At 36.3% G+C, this 18,775-nt stretch overlaps 1 protein-coding gene across 1 annotated transcript; it reads left to right on the top strand.

Annotated features, from left to right (window-relative positions):
* Positions 1–5,395: 5,395 nt before the first annotated feature.
* On the top strand, positions 5,396–7,404 carry LOC113783019 (berberine bridge enzyme-like 15). The gene has a single exon (XM_027329025.1). The coding sequence runs from the start codon at positions 5,472–5,474 to the stop codon at positions 7,122–7,124; it is 1,653 nt and encodes a 550-aa protein (XP_027184826.1). The 5' UTR covers positions 5,396–5,471; the 3' UTR covers positions 7,125–7,404.
* The last annotated feature ends 11,371 nt before the right edge of the window (positions 7,405–18,775 follow it).

The following is an 18,775-nucleotide window of genomic DNA, read 5'->3' as shown; positions in this document are numbered from 1 at the left end:
ATTAGGCAACCCTTACAATAATAAAAAAGGATGCTTGGGATGTGCCTCTAAGGTTATAAGTCACCCAGCACAAGAATTTATTTACAATTAGTCCTTTAAATATTTGATGCCGACTAAATTAGTCCCTGTTTTTCTGATATCAACAAATGTAGTCTTTAAAGTATACTGATTGACCAAATTGGTTCCCACTTCTTTGTAAAATATAAGAAAACTTATTAATATAGTATAAAAGTACAAAATGCTATAAAAATTATGGGAAAACTCTAGGAAAATTAAACAAATTGAAAACTCTAACAAATACAGATTAAGTGCAACGTAATCACATTTGACCAATTAAAGAAAATTAATAAATATGCCGGTTGATAATTTTTACATAGATCTATATGAAAGTGCTTGTATGAATTATAATGTTTAATTTATTTTATCTAGGAATACATAAAAATAAATAAATAGAGCACATGCAAAATATACGCTTTACCTCGGGTAATAAATTGGATTTTTTATACTGCCTTTTTAGCGTTCTTAGCTGTGTATGATTTTTTGTTGGTTATTTCTCTATGACTTTTATGGAACTTTTGTGTATTTTGTGTGCCATATAAACAAATTTTCTTAGATTTTACTAAACATTAGGGAGCAATTTTGGTCAAATAATATATAGGTCCAACCCTAAACTTTGAGCACTAAAAGTGTGTTTTTGCATTATAATAAAACCTAATGTTACAAATTACAATGAGAAAGTTACCGCATTGTCCAAGTACGTCATGGATTTGGTTCCATATTAGTTTATAAACTACTTTCGAGACCAAGTACAGTTTTTTTTTTCCTTTTTTTGGGATGATAACTGATCATTGGATAAAATTTGACCAAAACAAAAGTTGATTAATAGGGTAATGGTCATACATGTTATTACTCCAAAGGAAAACTACGTAAAACTATGAAATCTGCAGCAAAAGAATTTTCTTTTCGTCACATATTGGACAAATTATAATAAAAGTTAACAATTTATCACATTAATTAGCAAATTGTGGTGAATATCTTCATCATTTTCATGGTGATTTGCTTTGGGGAAAAAAAAGCGGTAAAAGATTTTTTATGCTGCACCTGTCAAAAATTCCCTTTTAGGTACAAATTTGGAATAGTGTGGAAAAAAAATTTGTGGTAAAAGCCTGTTTTCTTATGTAGTGAAATTCAAAGAGAGATGAGGGGACTCAATTGATTGTGGAAAAAGGGCGAGGACTGAGGAGGATTAGGCTTCTTGTTTGTGGTTATGGTTGAGTTTTTGGACTAATTACGTGTACCTTCCTTGAGGTTTGACTAAATTGCCAAATGAATCCTATAATTTGACTAAATCACAATTGCCCACTTTTGTGTCAAGACTTCCAAACCAAACTAATGGAAGAAATGAAATGACAAAAATTTCATCTAGAAAAACTGCGTTTACCTCTCTTTGAGAGTTGTTCAAAGTACAGAAGGAACCATGGGCTTTGACCAAAATACAAATTTAGCCCTGTGAACAGCCAACTATCTATATGAAATCCCTGAATTTGACTTTAAAAACAATGAAACCAAAATTAAAAGAAAATGACCAATTGCTAGCTACTAAAGAAAAGAAAACTTCTTCTTCTCTCCACTTTTTTTTTTTTTCCCTACGACTTATTTCATCACTACTATTAAAAAAAAATCAGCAATCATCCATCATTATTTAGTTATATAATTTGTTGTAGGATAACAAAATTTAGCTAGATTATATGATCTTTTACCCATGGCATTGAATTTTGACTCTCATTCGTGAAGAATTTTGATCCCCAAGTAGGCATCTTTATACAAAACTCATAAGATTTAATGCTTGGATGTGGCTTGAAAATTAGTTTTATATTTTTTAAAATATGGACTTTGATTGTTTGCATTTTGACATGAAAAAGAGTTTATAAGATCAAGTATATGACAATGATGGCTAAAAAAGTTGATAACATATAACTAGTTGTTTATTACACTAATTGTAAGCTGTAGAGTATAGGGGAACTAAAGATTGGTCAGAAAAAAAAAAAGGATTGGCAATTAATGGTTTTTTCAGAATTCTATTGAAAATGTTTTGTTGCAATTAGTTCAACTAACTAGTGGAAATTTGATAGATGTTTGGCTATTTAAGATATTGGACATCTTTGGACAAGTTATAGGGTTCATTTTATAATTTGGAGTTTGGACAAACCTCAAGAGAGATAAATGAAATTAACTCAATTTGAAAAATGGTAATTTGGGGCTTTTAGAAAACCTATTTTGCTGATGCAAACATCATTTCTAATGGCAATTAACGTGAAAGGGGCACGTGATAAACGTTCTACCGCTCAAAGGGTTTGATTGCAATTCAGTCAAACTATAGGGTAGATTTGTAGTTTGGCCAAACTTTATGGAAGGTAAACATAAGTTTTAAATTTTTTATCTCTAACAAGGGAATAATGAAATTTGAAAAGCGGAGAGGGGAAAAGAGAATTTGAAATCAAAACCTTTAAATTTTACAATCCCAACTTTAGTTATTAAACTGAAGTCTCATCGGCTATGTAACTAATCCATAGCTTTCTAAGTAGCTTTGATTTACCTTAAAGGCCCACCCTTATAGTATTGGATTACCTTAAAGAAGCATTTTCCCTTTAATTGTAACGGTCATGTATGGAGCAGTAGCAGTGCGGCAATGTCACAACTGGCAGAACCCGGCTTGCAACTTTAGAGGAGGGCCACAAGAAAAAGGGATAATTTCTTAAATCTCCCCTGATACTTTTAATAATTTCACTGAGCTCTTTCAAAATTTTCAAAAATTACTCCTACCCCCCTTGATTGTCAAAAATTTAAATGATACCCCAAAATACCCTCAGCTTATAAAGTTTAATTACTTTTCAAAACAATTATCAACACAAATATAAGGAAAGAATATCAAGTTTTTAATAACATATTTATTTTTTGATGAATAAGTATGACAATAGTTCTGTATTATGATAGAATGCTTTTAATGGTATTTTACAGGGGATGCATATTTTTCTAAATTGGAGAAGAAAGTATGGTCATATTGCTTTTAGAGTTTGTGAATTTTTAGATTGCTAGATTTACCGTAATTTGGTAGTAGTTTTGACCATTTCTTTTTGGGTTAGTGTTCCTTTCGATTAAAAAATCGACAAATAAAAATTGGATTGCATTCAAAGTTGTTAAAAAAAGTCACTAATTTAACATTTAGGGTCGGTGTTTATAGTTTTCTATGGTTTCACCAGCAAAAATATAAAAAGGAGTAAGAAGAGAAAAGGAAAAGAAAAAATAAGTATACATCCCATTTTTTTGTATATGCACTCCCAACAAGGGAGTTTTATTAAAATGTTAAGGTTAGTATTGTCATTTTATGTGTACAAGGCAGGTAATTATAATTTTTTAAACCTTGAGAAAGCTCAGTGAAATTGTTAAAAATATCAAGGGAGGTTTGTGTAATTATCCCTGAAAAAAATGCACTAACTCTCAGATACTTGTGATATCCCTGCTAATTTACAAGATATTTGAGAATCCAAAAAGTAAAAGTTAGAACTCTCAGATTCCTGTATGACTAAAAATAAAAATATGGCCTCACTAAAAAGAAATGCTGTGTAAAGTTATTTGTCTCCCTTCTAATTGACATCTAGGGATGTCAATGAAGCCATCCATCTTTTGTGCCATTAACTCTACTCCCATCAACTCTTTTATTTGGTACCCATTTTTCATTTTTGTTGAATTCATCTGTACCGTTTAGATTTCCTAAAGTTAACAACGAGCAAAGTTAATTTTGTACTTGAACAAGTACTAAGTAGAAATTTATTGTCATGCAAACATGAAGGTCATACATGCATTAAATTAGTACCGTAATATATAACATACCTGAAATGACAGCTATTAAAGACTTCTAAAAATTTTAGAGTAAATTTTATATACACTATCACGGTTGGATGGATGACAGATGAGTAAATTTTAAATTTTAAATTCAAATTTTGCACATGTGTCATATATCTATCTAATGGTGATAGCAGATACATAGACAGTGTATATAATATTAATCCAAAATTTTAATGCACAAAATGATTATGAGAAATCAAAGCACTAAATTAGCAAAGTTGCTAACTCCAAATTTTGGGAGGCTAAGGATTTGATATAAAATTTGGGGCAAATTTTTTATAACAACAAAATTTAATAAACTAAAATAGAGATATCAATTAATTTTGTATACACTAACTATATATACACGTGCTCCGACGAGGTGAAAGCCTTCAGGCATGGGGTATAAGCCCTGCGAATTTTCATTTTTTTAATATTCAAAATATACTAGAAACTATAAAGACTTTAATAATAATAATACAAATAAATGCAACAAAATTAGGGAAAAATTGGAAAATAGTCTAGAACCATGCATAACACACAAATTCACACCTCAAAGGTAATTACAAAAGAATCCAGCAAAATGACACAGCGGGGAAAACATGTCTGAAAAGAACTAAAGCGAAAGACGGAACGAGAGTGACATGCTACAAAGTGGAGTGGAACTTTTGTCTAGAAGAAGATTTTGGTTAGGAATTCGGGAGAAAAGGAGGTCAAGAGGCCTCTGGCTCGGGAGTTGTGAAAGTTGGAAACGGAACTTGACTTATTACCCATTGGAAACTCAACAACCCATCAAAACAACAAATAGATACAAAAGATTCAATCCCCACTCATTGCCCCTTGGAAACGCAACAACCAATCGGAACTACAAATAGGTATGAAAGTAACCATCCCGACTTACTACCCTTCGAAACTCAACAACTAGAGTTCACTTTGAAAAACGATATAAATATAAACATGATATTTTTTTATATGAATGATCTCTTAGCTTATTTCTGTCGCTTAAATCGTATTGCCGATTAATATAAGATTTTTCAAACAACAAATATCTATGAAAGTTTTCCGTCCTGAGACCTATATAACTTCGTCTAAGAAGCAAGCATGCGCTCAATAAGTCAATACACCAACGCTTCCAAAGAATGTCTAGGGGTATTTCATGGACACTTGAACATGCTTGAGGCATAAATTTAAATTTCAATTCTTGAATATATAGTATGCAATATGCATCACTATTGGTTAGTATATACAAAATTAATTCGTAAATAAAATGCTTAAAACTTTAGGAGCAACTGCCCCTCCGCCCCTGCCGCCAAAACTTTAGACGGAAAAGAATTGCAGAACTTACAAAAGCAAATGAATTCTAAAGAACGTGCAGCTTGACCGTATAGTGCTTTAATTCTAGGTGGAAGCAGCTTTTATTGAATTATTCTTCAGTTTGAAATGATTTATAGCACTAACTTCCGAGTTGAAGTTTTTTTCAAACTTCGCCAAAACCACATTACTTGTTAGTGTATATATATTCAATCAACCTATGACTTGCTAGCCTGCACAGAAATTAAGGCAAAAACAAGAACTCAACCAAGGAAATGCCATCTTCAATCTCACTCATGCTCCTCCCATTATTCACAGTTCTGTTATCATCAGCTTCATTATCGGCTGCTGCTTTATATCATTCGATTGAGGATGAATTCTACCAGTGTGTAAATCTTCATACTGATCTTTCCATACCTTCTTCTGGTGCATTTCATACCCCAGATAATGCTTCCTTTGCCTCTGTTCTGGAATCTACTGCGATGAACCTGAGGTGTTTGGCGCCATCTAGGCCTAAGCCTGAGCTTATTTTCACACCATTGACAGAATCCCATGTTCAAGCAGCAGTTATTTGCGCGAAAGAGCTCAACATTCTGCTCAGAGTCCGCAGTGGAGGCCATGATTATGAAGGCGTTTCTTATACTTCTGCGACAAAGTCCCCGTTTATGATGATTGACCTTGCCAAACTTCGATCCATCAACATTAGTATGGAGGAAAACAGCGCCTGGGTCCAAGTAGGCGCGACAATTGGCGAAGTTTATTATAGAATTTCGCAGAAAAGCAGAACCCGTGGTTTCCCAGCTGGTCTTTGTACAAGCTTGGGAATTGGCGGTCACATAACAGGAGGGGCATATGGTCCGATGATGCGAAAATACGGGCTTGGAGCAGATAATGTGGTGGATGCTCGAATAGTTGATGCAACAGGGAGGATTCTTGATCGTGCATCCATGGGAGAGGATCTTTTCTGGGCAATTCGAGGAGGCGGAGGAGGAAGCTTCGGAATCCTCCTTGCTTGGAAACTAAAGTTGGTTCCGGTACCGGCAACTGTGACAGTTTTTACTGTTCCAAGAACTTTGGAACAAGGAGCAACTAAACTTCTATACAGGTGGCAACAAGTTGCTGACACTCTTGATGAAGATCTCTTCATCAGAGTTCTCATAAGTGCTGCGAATTCAACTGGTCAGAAAGGAAAGAAGACAATACAAACTGCCTACCAGGCTTTGTTTCTTGGAAGGGCAGACAGACTGCTAAAAGTCATGAAGAAAGGCTTTCCTGAGTTGGGATTAACACAAAAAGATTGTCTTGAAATGAGCTGGATTGAATCAGTTCTTTACGTTGCCGGCTACCCAGGAACTATAAAGCCAGAATTTTTGCTTCAGGGGAAGCCACTCTCTGACAAGACTTACTTCAAAGCCAAGTCAGACTTTGTGAAAGAGCCCATCCCAGAATATGCAATGGAAGGAATATGGAAAATGTTTCTGCAAGAAGATTCTCCGTTCTCAATTTGGAATGCTTATGGTGGAATGATGGGAAAAATTCCAGAATCTGCAACTCCTTTTCCTCACAGAAAAGGGAGAAAATTTATGATCCAGTGGCTGACATCATGGCAAAGTGGAGACAAGAAAACTACAAATAAACACATTGGTTGGATCAGAAAATTATATGACTTCGTAGCTCCTTATGTTTCTAAGTGCCCCAGAGAAGCTTATGTGAATTACAGGGATCTTGATTTGGGAGTGGATAAGTTCAATGGTAAGACAAGTTATCTGAAAGCAAGTGTTTGGGGCAGTCAATACTTTAAAGACAACTTCAAAAGACTCGTACAGGTGAAGACAAAAGTTGATCCTGATAATTTCTTCAGTCACGAACAGAGCATTCCAACGCTTCATTCCTTCTCTGAAGGAGATGAGAAGAAGATGATAAACTGAACCATGGCTACATTTGATTACTAGAACAAGAAAGGAGATGACTTTGACAACGAAGATCTGATGAACTTTTCTTTTTTATTCTGTTTCCTTGTTTTCTGTTTTTCATTGTTTCAAAACTTCCGAGTTCCAGTACCCGACAGACAACACGATGCATTGCATCTTGAGTATTCTCATTTACTTTCTCAGGGCATAGGAGTATTGAATGCTTTCCTGTTTTTCTCTTTAAGAATATCTAAAATCAAATTGCAATTCATCTTCCTATTCTGCTGGATGGCTTCAATGGTTTTTCCTCCTAGTTTGATGCGGCAGCGGAAGCGTGTCGTTCCACATCATTGTTCAATAGTGTATAAATGTTGATTATCTTGGTACTGTTCATCATTTTGATCAAATTTCTTCCAATTGATAGCTTATGCATCAACATTGTCATATGCAATTTGCCATAGTTTCAGGAGCACACCAAAAAACATTTTTCAGCACGTACCAAAAAATTAAGGATAAATAACTTATAACCCCCTATGATTTTACATAATGTCATATGAGCCCCCTAAATTTTCAAAATAGCCACATAACTCCTTTATGCTTTTATGTAAAGTGGAAAACAGATGGAATGCACAATCAGTCACGCATTTATATAAAAAATGCTCTAAAAACACGTATGATAAAATTTTAATCTCCATGTAATCCCCTTATAATTTGTATAAATATCCATTTTACCCTCAATAATTTTTTCTTTTATCCATGTAATCCCCTATGCTTTTATACAAGATAATTAAACCGTCGATTGATTTAACATTTAAGTAAGAGTACTATTGGTAATTCAATTAATGACATTACTTAGACAATTTTTCGTCAAGTTTTCACTTTACATAAAACTATGGGGGGTGAAGTGAATATTTTGAAACATTAAGGGAGTTATGTGGTAATAGATAAAATTACAAGGGGATTTTATATAATTTAACCAAAATTAATTAAAATAAATCCACCCGTTCCACCATTCCTTTGTGCGTATTATGGTCAAAATTGCACACGATTAACCTCGTATCTTTTGAGCTTGCAATAAGGTTTTACCTTTTTAGTAAACTGTATTTTATTTATTCAATCCAAATTATACTAGGTGATAGAATAAGAACAGTAGGTTATGCCTTCTAGAGAATTTGGCACTCCTTTTCTAGACAACTATTTATGCTTGAATGTGAAACACCTATTTTTCTAGGCAAATAAAAAATGGCTCCAAGTAGTTTCACTTGTTACTGTATAATCTCCCTATGAAAAACTGTCTTTCTTCTCTCTTAAAAAACTCTCTAACTAAAACATCCTCCAACCCTCCCATGGGAGAGATATCAGATTTTTTTCTTAATCTTTCTCCATGGTGGGAGCTTGTCTTCCGTATTTTTTTCTTTTTTGTGTGAATGAGTCTCTCTTATAATTTTTTTTAGTGAGAGTTTCTTCTCTTTTAGGATTTCATAGTTCTTAGACTTTTCTTGTCTACTAGGTTTCTTAGTGAGAGTTATAGGTAGTTTTTCTTTCACCTTTTTACTATTAGATCCAAGTTTTTTTAGGTTTCAATTATTAGATATAGAATTTCTTGGGTCTATTGGACACATTTCACGATAATATCTGAACTTGAAATAATTAATTAGTAGATCTAGCGATTAGAAACATGCACAGATGTTCTTGGGACAACAATTATTTTATCTTAATTTTTATTTGTTATTCGGATATGTAGTATCCATTCTTCTCAAATCGATTCTTTGATATTTATGTATGGTTAATGATGTAATTTCTATCATTAGTACGAATTTTAATGAAACTATGATGTTTTATTAGCTAAAAAAAAGGAGCACACCACAAAAGATTTTCTCAACACATACCAAAGAAACAAATTAAAATAAATACACCCTTTTTTTGTGATAGGAAAAAATTCACAAGGAAATGTTACTTCATTACAAGGTCAAGGTATGCTACTGTCTTATTTTCTAATGACTTACAATAGTTCTTACAGATCACAAATCAACATGAGATTGCTAGTCCTGGGATTTTAAATCGATTGGTTAAACAAGGTGAACGACCTTCAATAGGTGAACTACGAATTTTCAAAACGCAATGCACATTTTTGATAGGTTGCAATTTTATTATTTATTTTATTATTAATTTCCCCTATTACCTGATCTGATGTGGATTAATTATTAGATTCTACTCATTTTTCGTAATTTGCATTTATTTTAGGGAGTAGATCGAAAATACCACAACCAATGCCAATTTGACAGTCATCGGGAAAGAATTCAAATAGAAGGCATGCAGGGGCATTTTTGGAACAAGGAGATGCAAGCCCTTTTTGGGTAATTTGGCCGAAGAAAGAAAAAAGAACGGAAGTGATAGGGTGTTAATTGTTAGTAATTTTATTGTTAATTTTCCCCTTTGTCCTTGCCAAATATTGTTTAAATTGTTAATATATACTTATATTTGGTATTTGGACCTATCTACAGGGAAGTTGAACTGAAATATACTAAAAAGGAGGACCTGTTGAGGAAAATTGCTCCACACGTGGGAGACTCCAAAGAGCTTCACAAACCCGGGCCCACAAGGTGCCACAGACGGATTGCATCTCTTTTGCTGATTAGAAGTTTTCTTATGAAGAGGAAACTAAAATCAAGGACTTCGCAGAGCTCCAATTCTTTGGCCTTTGGACTCTCAATTCGGTGGGGACCACTAGATAGATAGCATTGAGTCATTTCTTTTGGCTTTAAGGAAACAAACGTACAGAGGAGAAGAAAGGCATTAGTCTTTGTGGCTTGTTCTTTATTCGTGGGGAGCACGAGACAAGAAGTAGTTTTTATTTTAGAATAGGAGAGTTTCGTTTTGTTTTTGCTTCTAACTAGTTCCTTCGTATTCATTACTTTATATATAACTTTGCCGTTTTCTTCTAGGGGGAGGACGAAAACATAGCTTTGTTTTAGAATAATTACTTCTGCAGTTTTGCATGGTATTTCCTCCATGAAGATGAACTAATTCATTTTTTCTAGTCGAAGGTCAATTTGAGAACTCGGTTCCGAACATCTGTGAGATCTAATTATTTTATTTATTTATTGGTATTTGTACGTTTCCTGATTTAATTGCTTATGATTGTTTTGTTATTTGAATGTCAAGGGCCCGATATTCGAATTAACCTAATAATCTACTGTCATATTAATTGATTGAATCCGTAATTGTTCTATCGATTAATACCAGTGGCGACTAGCGTGATTGGTTTCATGTTAGGGAAACGTATGATCTAACTTAAACAAACCCTCGTAGCGTGTTTGTTGGTTAGGGTTGGGCTTTTCTAATTATTAATGCAGTCAAGTAATTAAATCCTATGGTCGTACCTAGGGTTATTTCTTGGTTAGAGAAATAGTTAACGGTCGTACCTTAACTATCGAGAAATTAAGGAAATGCTGGTTGTTCATTGCGTGTAAGGCAACTATAACCAATCTATTAATGAGTAATTGAGTTATCTTTGCGTCGATGATCAGTTGCATGGACCGTGTCTGAAAAGTTGTACCTTTGGTTAGAGTCATATTGGTTATTGATTAATTTCTATTTATTTCTATTAGTTGTTTTATTAGTTAGTTAATAAGTTATTTTATATTCTCCAAAAACCCCCCCATACTTCGGACTCTAAAAGAAATAAATTATCTCCAATCCCTGTGGATTCGACCCTACTTATCACTATCTACAGAAATTATATTTTATTTAAGCAGGTATTTATTATTGCACAGGTTCGACACCTGTCAATTTTTGGCGCCGTTGTCGGGGACTGGCGCAAGTTATTTGTTTCTTTTTGAGTTCATCCTGTTTTTATTTTTTTTTCTAATCTATTTTTCTGCTTTTTTTTTCTTTTATAGTTTATGACTGCTAACATCCCGTATTTTGGTGATAGACTGGATTTTGTTTCCAGGGAAGGCAATGAGACTTGCATTTTTGATAAGTTTGCATATTCAGAGGCACTAAACTCTATTAGAGAAAGAATGATCATTTTCAGCAGTATGAGTCTCAAGAATCATCATCTATGTCAGGTATGTCTCTTGAAGAAATAGTTGAATCAATAGCTACTAATACATATCAATTCCAACAGGAGACACAAATGAGAAATGGGATGATGAAGGATGCAATGAGTAATCTGGCAGATTAAATATGTCTATTGACATCCAGAATAAATCGATTGGCTTCTCAAATTGAAGAATTGCCCTCGAAAACCATTGTTGATTTTGAAGAAAATGAGAGTGCAATTTGCTTGACTAGTGATGAGAAGATGCAAGAGTGTCAAAATGAGAGATCTACAGATGCAGTTGAAAAAGAAGCCGAAAAGGAAGAAATGAAACCCCAACCGCAACCCATTCAAGTGAAAGAATCCAGTGAAGAATCATCAAATGTGGTGACACCACCTCCATTCCCTAACCCGCATTTTCTTAACTCTTACTCTATGATTTCTGTTATTGAGATTGATTTTGTTATACCGGAAGTTTTCGAGTCTCATGGCAGAAATAAGTTAAGAGTGGCTATGGTCAAATATCTTGAACCGTTGAGTGCTCTTGATGGAGGAGTGGATGAAGAATTGAGATCACTGCTTGATTATTTGACGCCATCTACTAGTCCATGGAAGACCATACCTCGTGTGCTCAAGAATTATTCTATTTACGAGAGCTATCAGGATTACATAGAGGATGAAGCACTGAAACGCGCCACAAGATTTTATCCTCCCTGAACAAACATGACAATGTCTAGTCAAAGACATTAAAGAAATGCGCTTTTTGGGAGGCAACCCAATTGTTGATTTTGTTATTTTTGTGTTCAATTTCTTAAATATGTCGTTTCTCACTTGGGTACTAATCACTCTTGATGTTTCCTCACTATGACCAGAATAGGTAATCTTGGCGTGCCCACGCGAGCAGGGCACGTGTTAAGCGTCTAAATTCAAGTCTTATGGTCAGTGGACGTTTGTTAAACATGGCGTGCCCACTCCATGTTGATCAAATCTCAACATCTCGCGACATTGGCAGAAAATGCAATATTGGCGTGCCCACGCGAGCAGAGCACGCGTTAAAGTGCGGAAAGTGACTCAAGGGCAGTGGACGTTTTACAATCTTGACGTGCCCACGCGGTGTTTGACGACCCAAAAATGAATTAAAATTTTTTTTTTCTTTCTCTTCAAATAGTCAAATTTTGAAAATTTAAATTCGAAAAAAATTTTTTGAAGAAAAAACATTGAAAAAAAAACCCCAAAAACTATTTTTTTGTTTCTTCCTTTCTTTTTTCTTCTTCTTCTTCTCCCCTACCTTGCTTTCCCATTTCCCCTTCTCCTTTCGACCGAACCTCCTTCCACCGCCGCCAAGTCGCGTCTCCCTCCATCTCACTCTCTCTCCGTCACTGGTCTGCGCCGCTCCTCAAGTCGCGCGCCGCCAGCGGTGACCGCTGCGTCTCTCTATCAGCCTGCCACCAGCTCACTCTCACTCTCTCCCTGCCGCGAGCTCCGCTCCAGAGCACGCCAGCTCCACCAGCAGCTGACCACCGCACGCAGCTACCACCAGCTCTCTCTCCTTTTGCGCGCGTCGCTGCCCACAGACGCGCCACCCCCACCTCACTTCCCTCTCTCTCCCGCGGCCATCATCAGCTCCGCCTCACCTCACGCCAACCTCCAGCAGCTCCATCGCCGCCACCTCCTTGCCACGCGTCACCACCTGCCCAAAATTAGCAGATGGAGGTATTCCAATTTCCACCTTAATTAGTATTTCTCTGGTCCTTAAATTGCTGGAATTTGCGTTTTTGTTTCTTGGGTGTCTTGATGGATGCAAGCAGGAGGTGATTTGGGCATTTTATGGGGTTAATTTTGGGTGGAATTCAATTTATTTGCTACCCCATTTGGGGGTGCTCTCTGGTATTGATTATATTGTTGAATATTATTTGAGTTTTGACTACTTGAGATTTCTACTGCATCTGGGGGATAAAATTTGATGACTTTTGTGCCAGTTTATTTGTTTGGAAATTGTTGGGGGTAATTTGGGAGTTACTTGTCAATTGGGTCCCGTGTTACTCTCTGCCATTCAGTGGTACTGATTGGTGTGTTTGGCTTTATCACATGTCGTGGGTTGGCCATTTGATTTCAATTTTCCTTGTGCATGCACCAGTGGTACTGGTGAGGGTAGTTTACATAATATTTGTTACTCCTGTGTTATTGGTTGCCTAATCGACTACTGGGCATTTGTGGTTGAGTTGTTTCTGTCTAACTTCTGAACTGTTGTTGCTGGAGTTGCCATTTTCTTGGGTCAATTGCTAATTTTAGCAGGTTGAAGTGGGTAATTGACTGTCCAATTGGAGACAGTTGTTACGATATTGGGTCCGATTGTGTCTAATTGCTAAAAGTTGTTGATTTATTAAGACACTAGCACAGTTCCTAGTTTGTTCGAGTTGCTGTTCTGTTGCATTATTGGGAGCTGTGCTCTAGTATTGTGGCTACTTTCCTGCGTTTATTTGTTGAATTGGGATATGAATGTGCCGTTTGCATTTGCTTGTTGAAGTCGGTTGCCTTTAATTGACTTGCTTGGGGTATTTGGAGCAGTTGTTGCACTTTGGACGGCCTTAATTCTGAATTTGACTACATGGGGTCCATAAGTACTTATAGATTGCATTTGCTATAAGTGTTGGGATCTAGTTTAATCTGTGGGAGATTGAATTGTGCATTTTGCTAATTGGGATGGCTTTAAAAATTGTTATTGCTTTGAATTTTCGGCTTCCATTATTTATTGGCAATTGTAGTCTCTTGTTACTTAGAGTGATATTTAGAGTTCATGGTGAAACCACGAATGACATCAGCTCCAGATGTGAGTTAAGAGACTAGAGACTCGGATAACCCACATTGACGTCACCATGCAGGTCTTGATCCACAATTTTCACCTGAACTGCCCCTGTTTTGATGACTTCAGGGAAGTACCGTTGCCCCTCTCCTTCCTTCTACTTTTACATTATCACATTGAGGGCAATGTGTGAATTAGGTGTGGAGGGGAATCATTGTGGTGCTAGTAATTTTGTTTTTAGTTTCTAGAGTTTTTTGTTTTTCTTTATTTTTTTTAGTTTGTTTTTGTCCATCTTTCGTTTATTTCCTTTTCTTTTTGTTTTTTCTAGTGGTCAGTTCCCATTTGAATACCAAGTTTGATGTTGGATTTTTATCTCTGATTCTGATATTGCCAAGTTTTAGTAATAAAAGGGTATCAAGTTAATGTAGTTGAGTTCAGGAACATCTCTTTGGTGAATATCAATAATTGCTTAATTTTTCTAATTTTTAGTTAACTCTTCTAGGCATAGGGAATGATTGTTGGCATTTTTCATGTGAATTGGTTCAATTATTAATTTTAGTTCTCCATGTTTGGAAATTTGGGGTTGACTGCTGTTATTTTTGTGTTATTTTTAGTTATTGTGCTATATGGTTATAAATAAGAATTGACTGTGCTCCGCTAGTTGCTACTACCGAGTAATCGGGGATTTTCACCTAAAGTGTCGATTCTCGCGTCAAAAGGTAGTGATTTCTATGAGTAAGTGGTCATATAGCGATAGGAGCTGAGTAACCGGGCTCCTTTATCTGACAAATGTTGGAGTTCGCGTCAAAAGGCTCTAAATGCTAGAGACTAAGTCTTTTGCTATTCCCAAAAAAAAAAAAGAAAGAGAAAAAAAAACAAGTAAAGTTTGTGTTAGTATTTGAAAAAAAGAGAAAAAAAAAAGAAAGTCAGCTTGCCTATTTGGGATCTTAATGTCGAGATTTTGATTAATAATTGGACCGTTTGCTGATAAATGTGAGCAACCATTCCTTTTTCTTAGATTAGTTTGCTTTAAATTGGAGGAGTTGGTAGTTTAGATGCTAACCAGGGTGATTTTTCGTAGATCTTGACCTGTGTCGCTTGATATATGATTTTCTTGGTGTCTTGGCAATACGGTAGTTGGAGTAACAGCCATGGTCAAATTTTGGTGTTCAATTGTTGTTCTCATGCTTGAGGGCAAGCATGATTTAGGTGTGGGGGGAATTGATAGGGTGTTAATTATTAGTAATTTTATTGTTAATTTTCCCCTTTGTCCTTGCCAAATATTGTTTAAATTGTTAATATATACTTATATTTGGTATTTGGACCTATCTACAGGGAAGTTGAACTGAAATATACTAAAAAGGAGGACCTGTTGAGGAAAATTGCTCCACACGTGGGAGACTCCAAAGAGCTTCACAAACCCGGGCCCACAAGGTGCCACAGACGGATTGCATCTCTTTTGCTGATTAGAAGTTTTCTTATGAAGAGGAAACTAAAATCAAGGACTTCGCAGAACTCCAATTCTTTGGCCTTTGGACTCTCAATTCGGTGGGGACCACTAGATAGATAGCATTGAGTCATTTCTTTTGGCTTTAAGGAAACAAACGTACAGAGGAGAAGAAAGGCATTAGTCTTTGTGGCTTGTTCTTTATTCGTGGGGAGCACGAGACAAGAAGTAGTTTTTATTTTAGAATAGGAGAGTTTCGTTTTGTTTTTGCTTCTAACTAGTTCCTTCGTATTCATTACTTTATATATAACTTTGCCGTTTTCTTCTAGGGGGAGGACGAAAACATAGCTTTGTTTTAGAATAATTACTTCTGCAGTTTTGCATGGTATTTCCTCCATGAAGATGAACTAATTCATTTTTTCTAGTCGAAGGTCAATTTGAGAACTCGGTTCCGAACATCTGTGAGATCTAATTATTTTATTTATTTATTGGTATTTGTACGTTTCCTGATTTAATTGCTTATGATTGTTTTGTTATTTGAATGTCAAGGGCCCGATATTCGAATTAACCTAATAATCTACTGTCATATTAATTGATTGAATCCGTAATTGTTCTATCGATTAATACCAGTGGCGACTAGCGTGATTGGTTTCATGTTAGGGAAACGTATGATCTAACTTAAACAAACCCTCGTAGCGTGTTTGTTGGTTAGGGTTGGGCTTTTCTAATTATTAATGCAGTCAAGTAATTAAATCCTATGGTCGTACCTAGGGTTATTTCTTGGTTAGAGAAATAGTTAACGGTCGTACCTTAACTATCGAGAAATTAAGGAAATGCTGGTTGTTCATTGCGTGTAAGGCAACTATAACCAATCTATTAATGAGTAATTGAGTTATCTTTGCGTCGATGATCAGTTGCATGGACCGTGTCTGAAAAGTTGTACCTTTGGTTAGAGTCATATTGGTTAATTTCTATTTATTTCTATTAGTTGTTTTATTAGTTAGTTAATAAGTTATTTTATATTCTCCAAAAACCCCCCCATACTTCGGACTCTAAAAGAAATAAATTATCTCCAATCCCTGTGGATTCGACCCTACTTATCACTATCTACAGAAATTATATTTTATTTAAGCAGATATTTATTATTGCACAGGTTCGACACCTGTCAATTTTTGGCGCCGTTGTCGGGGACTGGCGCAAGTTATTTGTTTCTTTTTGAGTTCATCCTGTTTTTATTTTTTTTTCTAATCTATTTTTCTGCTTTTTTTTTCTTTTATAGTTTATGACTGCTAACATCCCGTATTTTGGTGATAGACTGGATTTTGTTTCCAGGGAAGGCAATGAGACTTGCATTTTTGATAAGTTTGCATATTCAGAGGCACTAAACTCTATTAGAGAAAGAATGATCATTTTCAGCAGTATGAGTCTCAAGAATCATCATCTATGTCAGGTATGTCTCTTGAAGAAATAGTTGAATCAATAGCTACTAATACATATCAATTCCAACAGGAGACACAAATGAGAAATGGGATGATGAAGGATGCAATGAGTAATCTGGCAGATTAAATATGTCTATTGACATCCAGAATAAATCGATTGGCTTCTCAAATTGAAGAATTGCCCTCGAAAACCATTGTTGATTTTGAAGAAAATGAGAGTGCAATTTGCTTGACTAGTGATGAGGAGATGCAAGAGTGTCAAAATGAGAGATCTACAGATGCAGTTGAAAAAGAAGCCGAAAAGGAAGAAATGAAACCCCAACCGCAACCCATTCAAGTGAAAGAATCCAGTGAAGAATCATCAAATGTGGTGACACCACCTCCATTCCCTAACCCGCATTTTCTTAACTCTTACTCTATGATTTCTGTTATTGAGATTGATTTTGTTATACCGGAAGTTTTCGAGTCTCATGGCAGAAATAAGTTAAGAGTGGCTATGGTCAAATATCTTGAACCGTTGAGTGCTCTTGATGGAGGAGTGGATGAAGAATTGAGATCACTGCTTGATTATTTGACGCCATCTACTAGTCCATGGAAGACCATACCTCGTGTGCTCAAGAATTATTCTATTTACGAGAGCTATCAGGATTACATAGAGGATGAAGCACTGAAACGCGCCACAAGATTTTATCCTCCCTGAACAAACATGACAATGTCTAGTCAAAGACATTAAAGAAATGCGCTTTTTGGGAGGCAACCCAATTGTTGATTTTGTTATTTTTGTGTTCAATTTCTTAAATATGTCGTTTCTCACTTGGGTACTAATCACTCTTGATGTTTCCTCACTATGACCAGAATAGGTAATCTTGGCGTGCCCACGCGAGCAGGGCACGTGTTAAGCGTCTAAATTCAAGTCTTATGGTCAGTGGACGTTTGTTAAACATGGCGTGCCCACTCCATGTTGATCAAATCTCAACATCTCGCGACATTGGCAGAAAATGCAATATTGGCGTGCCCACGCGAGCAGAGCACGCGTTAAAGTGCGGAAAGTGACTCAAGGGCAGTGGACGTTTTACAATCTTGACGTGCCCACGCGGTGTTTGACGACCCAAAAATGAATTAAAAAATTTTTTTTTCTTTCTCTTCAAATAGTCAAATTTTGAAAATTTAAATTCGAAAAATTTTTTTTGAAGAAAAAACATTGAAAAAAAAACCCCAAAAACTATTTTTTTGTTTCTTCCTTTCTTTTTTCTTCTTCTTCTTCTCCCCTACCTTGCTTTCCCATTTCCCCTTCTCCTTTCGACCGAACCTCCTTCCACCGCCGCCAAGTCGCGTCTCCCTCCATCTCACTCTCTCTCCGTCACTGGTCTGCGCCGCTCCTCAAGTCGCGCGCCGCCAGCGGTGACCGCTGCGTCTCTCTATCAGCCTGCCACCAGCTCACTCTCACTCTCTCCCTGCCGCGAGCTCCGCTCCAGAGCACGCCAGCTCCACCAGCAGCTGACCACCGCACGCAGCTACCACCAGCTCTCTCTCCTTTTGCGCGCGTCGCTGCCCACAGACGCGCCACCCCCACCTCACTTCCCTCTCTCTCCCGCGGCCATCATCAGCTCCGCCTCACCTCACGCCAACCTCCAGCAGCTCCATCGCCGCCACCTCCTTGCCACGCGTCACCACCTGCCCAAAATTAGCAGATGGAGGTATTCCAATTTCCACCTTAATTAGTATTTCTCTGGTCCTTAAATTGCTGGAATTTGCGTTTTTGTTTCTTGGGTGTCTTGATGGATACAAGCAGGAGGTGATTTGGGCATTTTATGGGGTTAATTTTGGGTGGAATTCAATTTATTTGCTACCCCATTTGGGGGTGCTCTCTGGTATTGATTATATTGTTGAATATTATTTGAGTTTTGACTACTTGAGATTTCTACTGCATCTGGG

Source organism: Coffea eugenioides, chromosome 9 (genome assembly GCF_003713205.1).
Source record: "Coffea eugenioides isolate CCC68of chromosome 9, Ceug_1.0, whole genome shotgun sequence".
Classification (NCBI taxonomy): Eukaryota; Viridiplantae; Streptophyta; class Magnoliopsida; order Gentianales; family Rubiaceae; genus Coffea; species Coffea eugenioides.
Note: the sequence above shows the minus strand (reverse complement) of the source record. Positions and strands in the feature narration are given on the sequence as shown.

Bases quoted from the DNA above. Each gene is read 5' to 3' on its own strand.
- LOC113783019 (XM_027329025.1), top strand. From the start codon at position 5,472: ATGCCATCTTCAATCTCACTCATGCTCCTCCCATTATTCACAGTTCTG.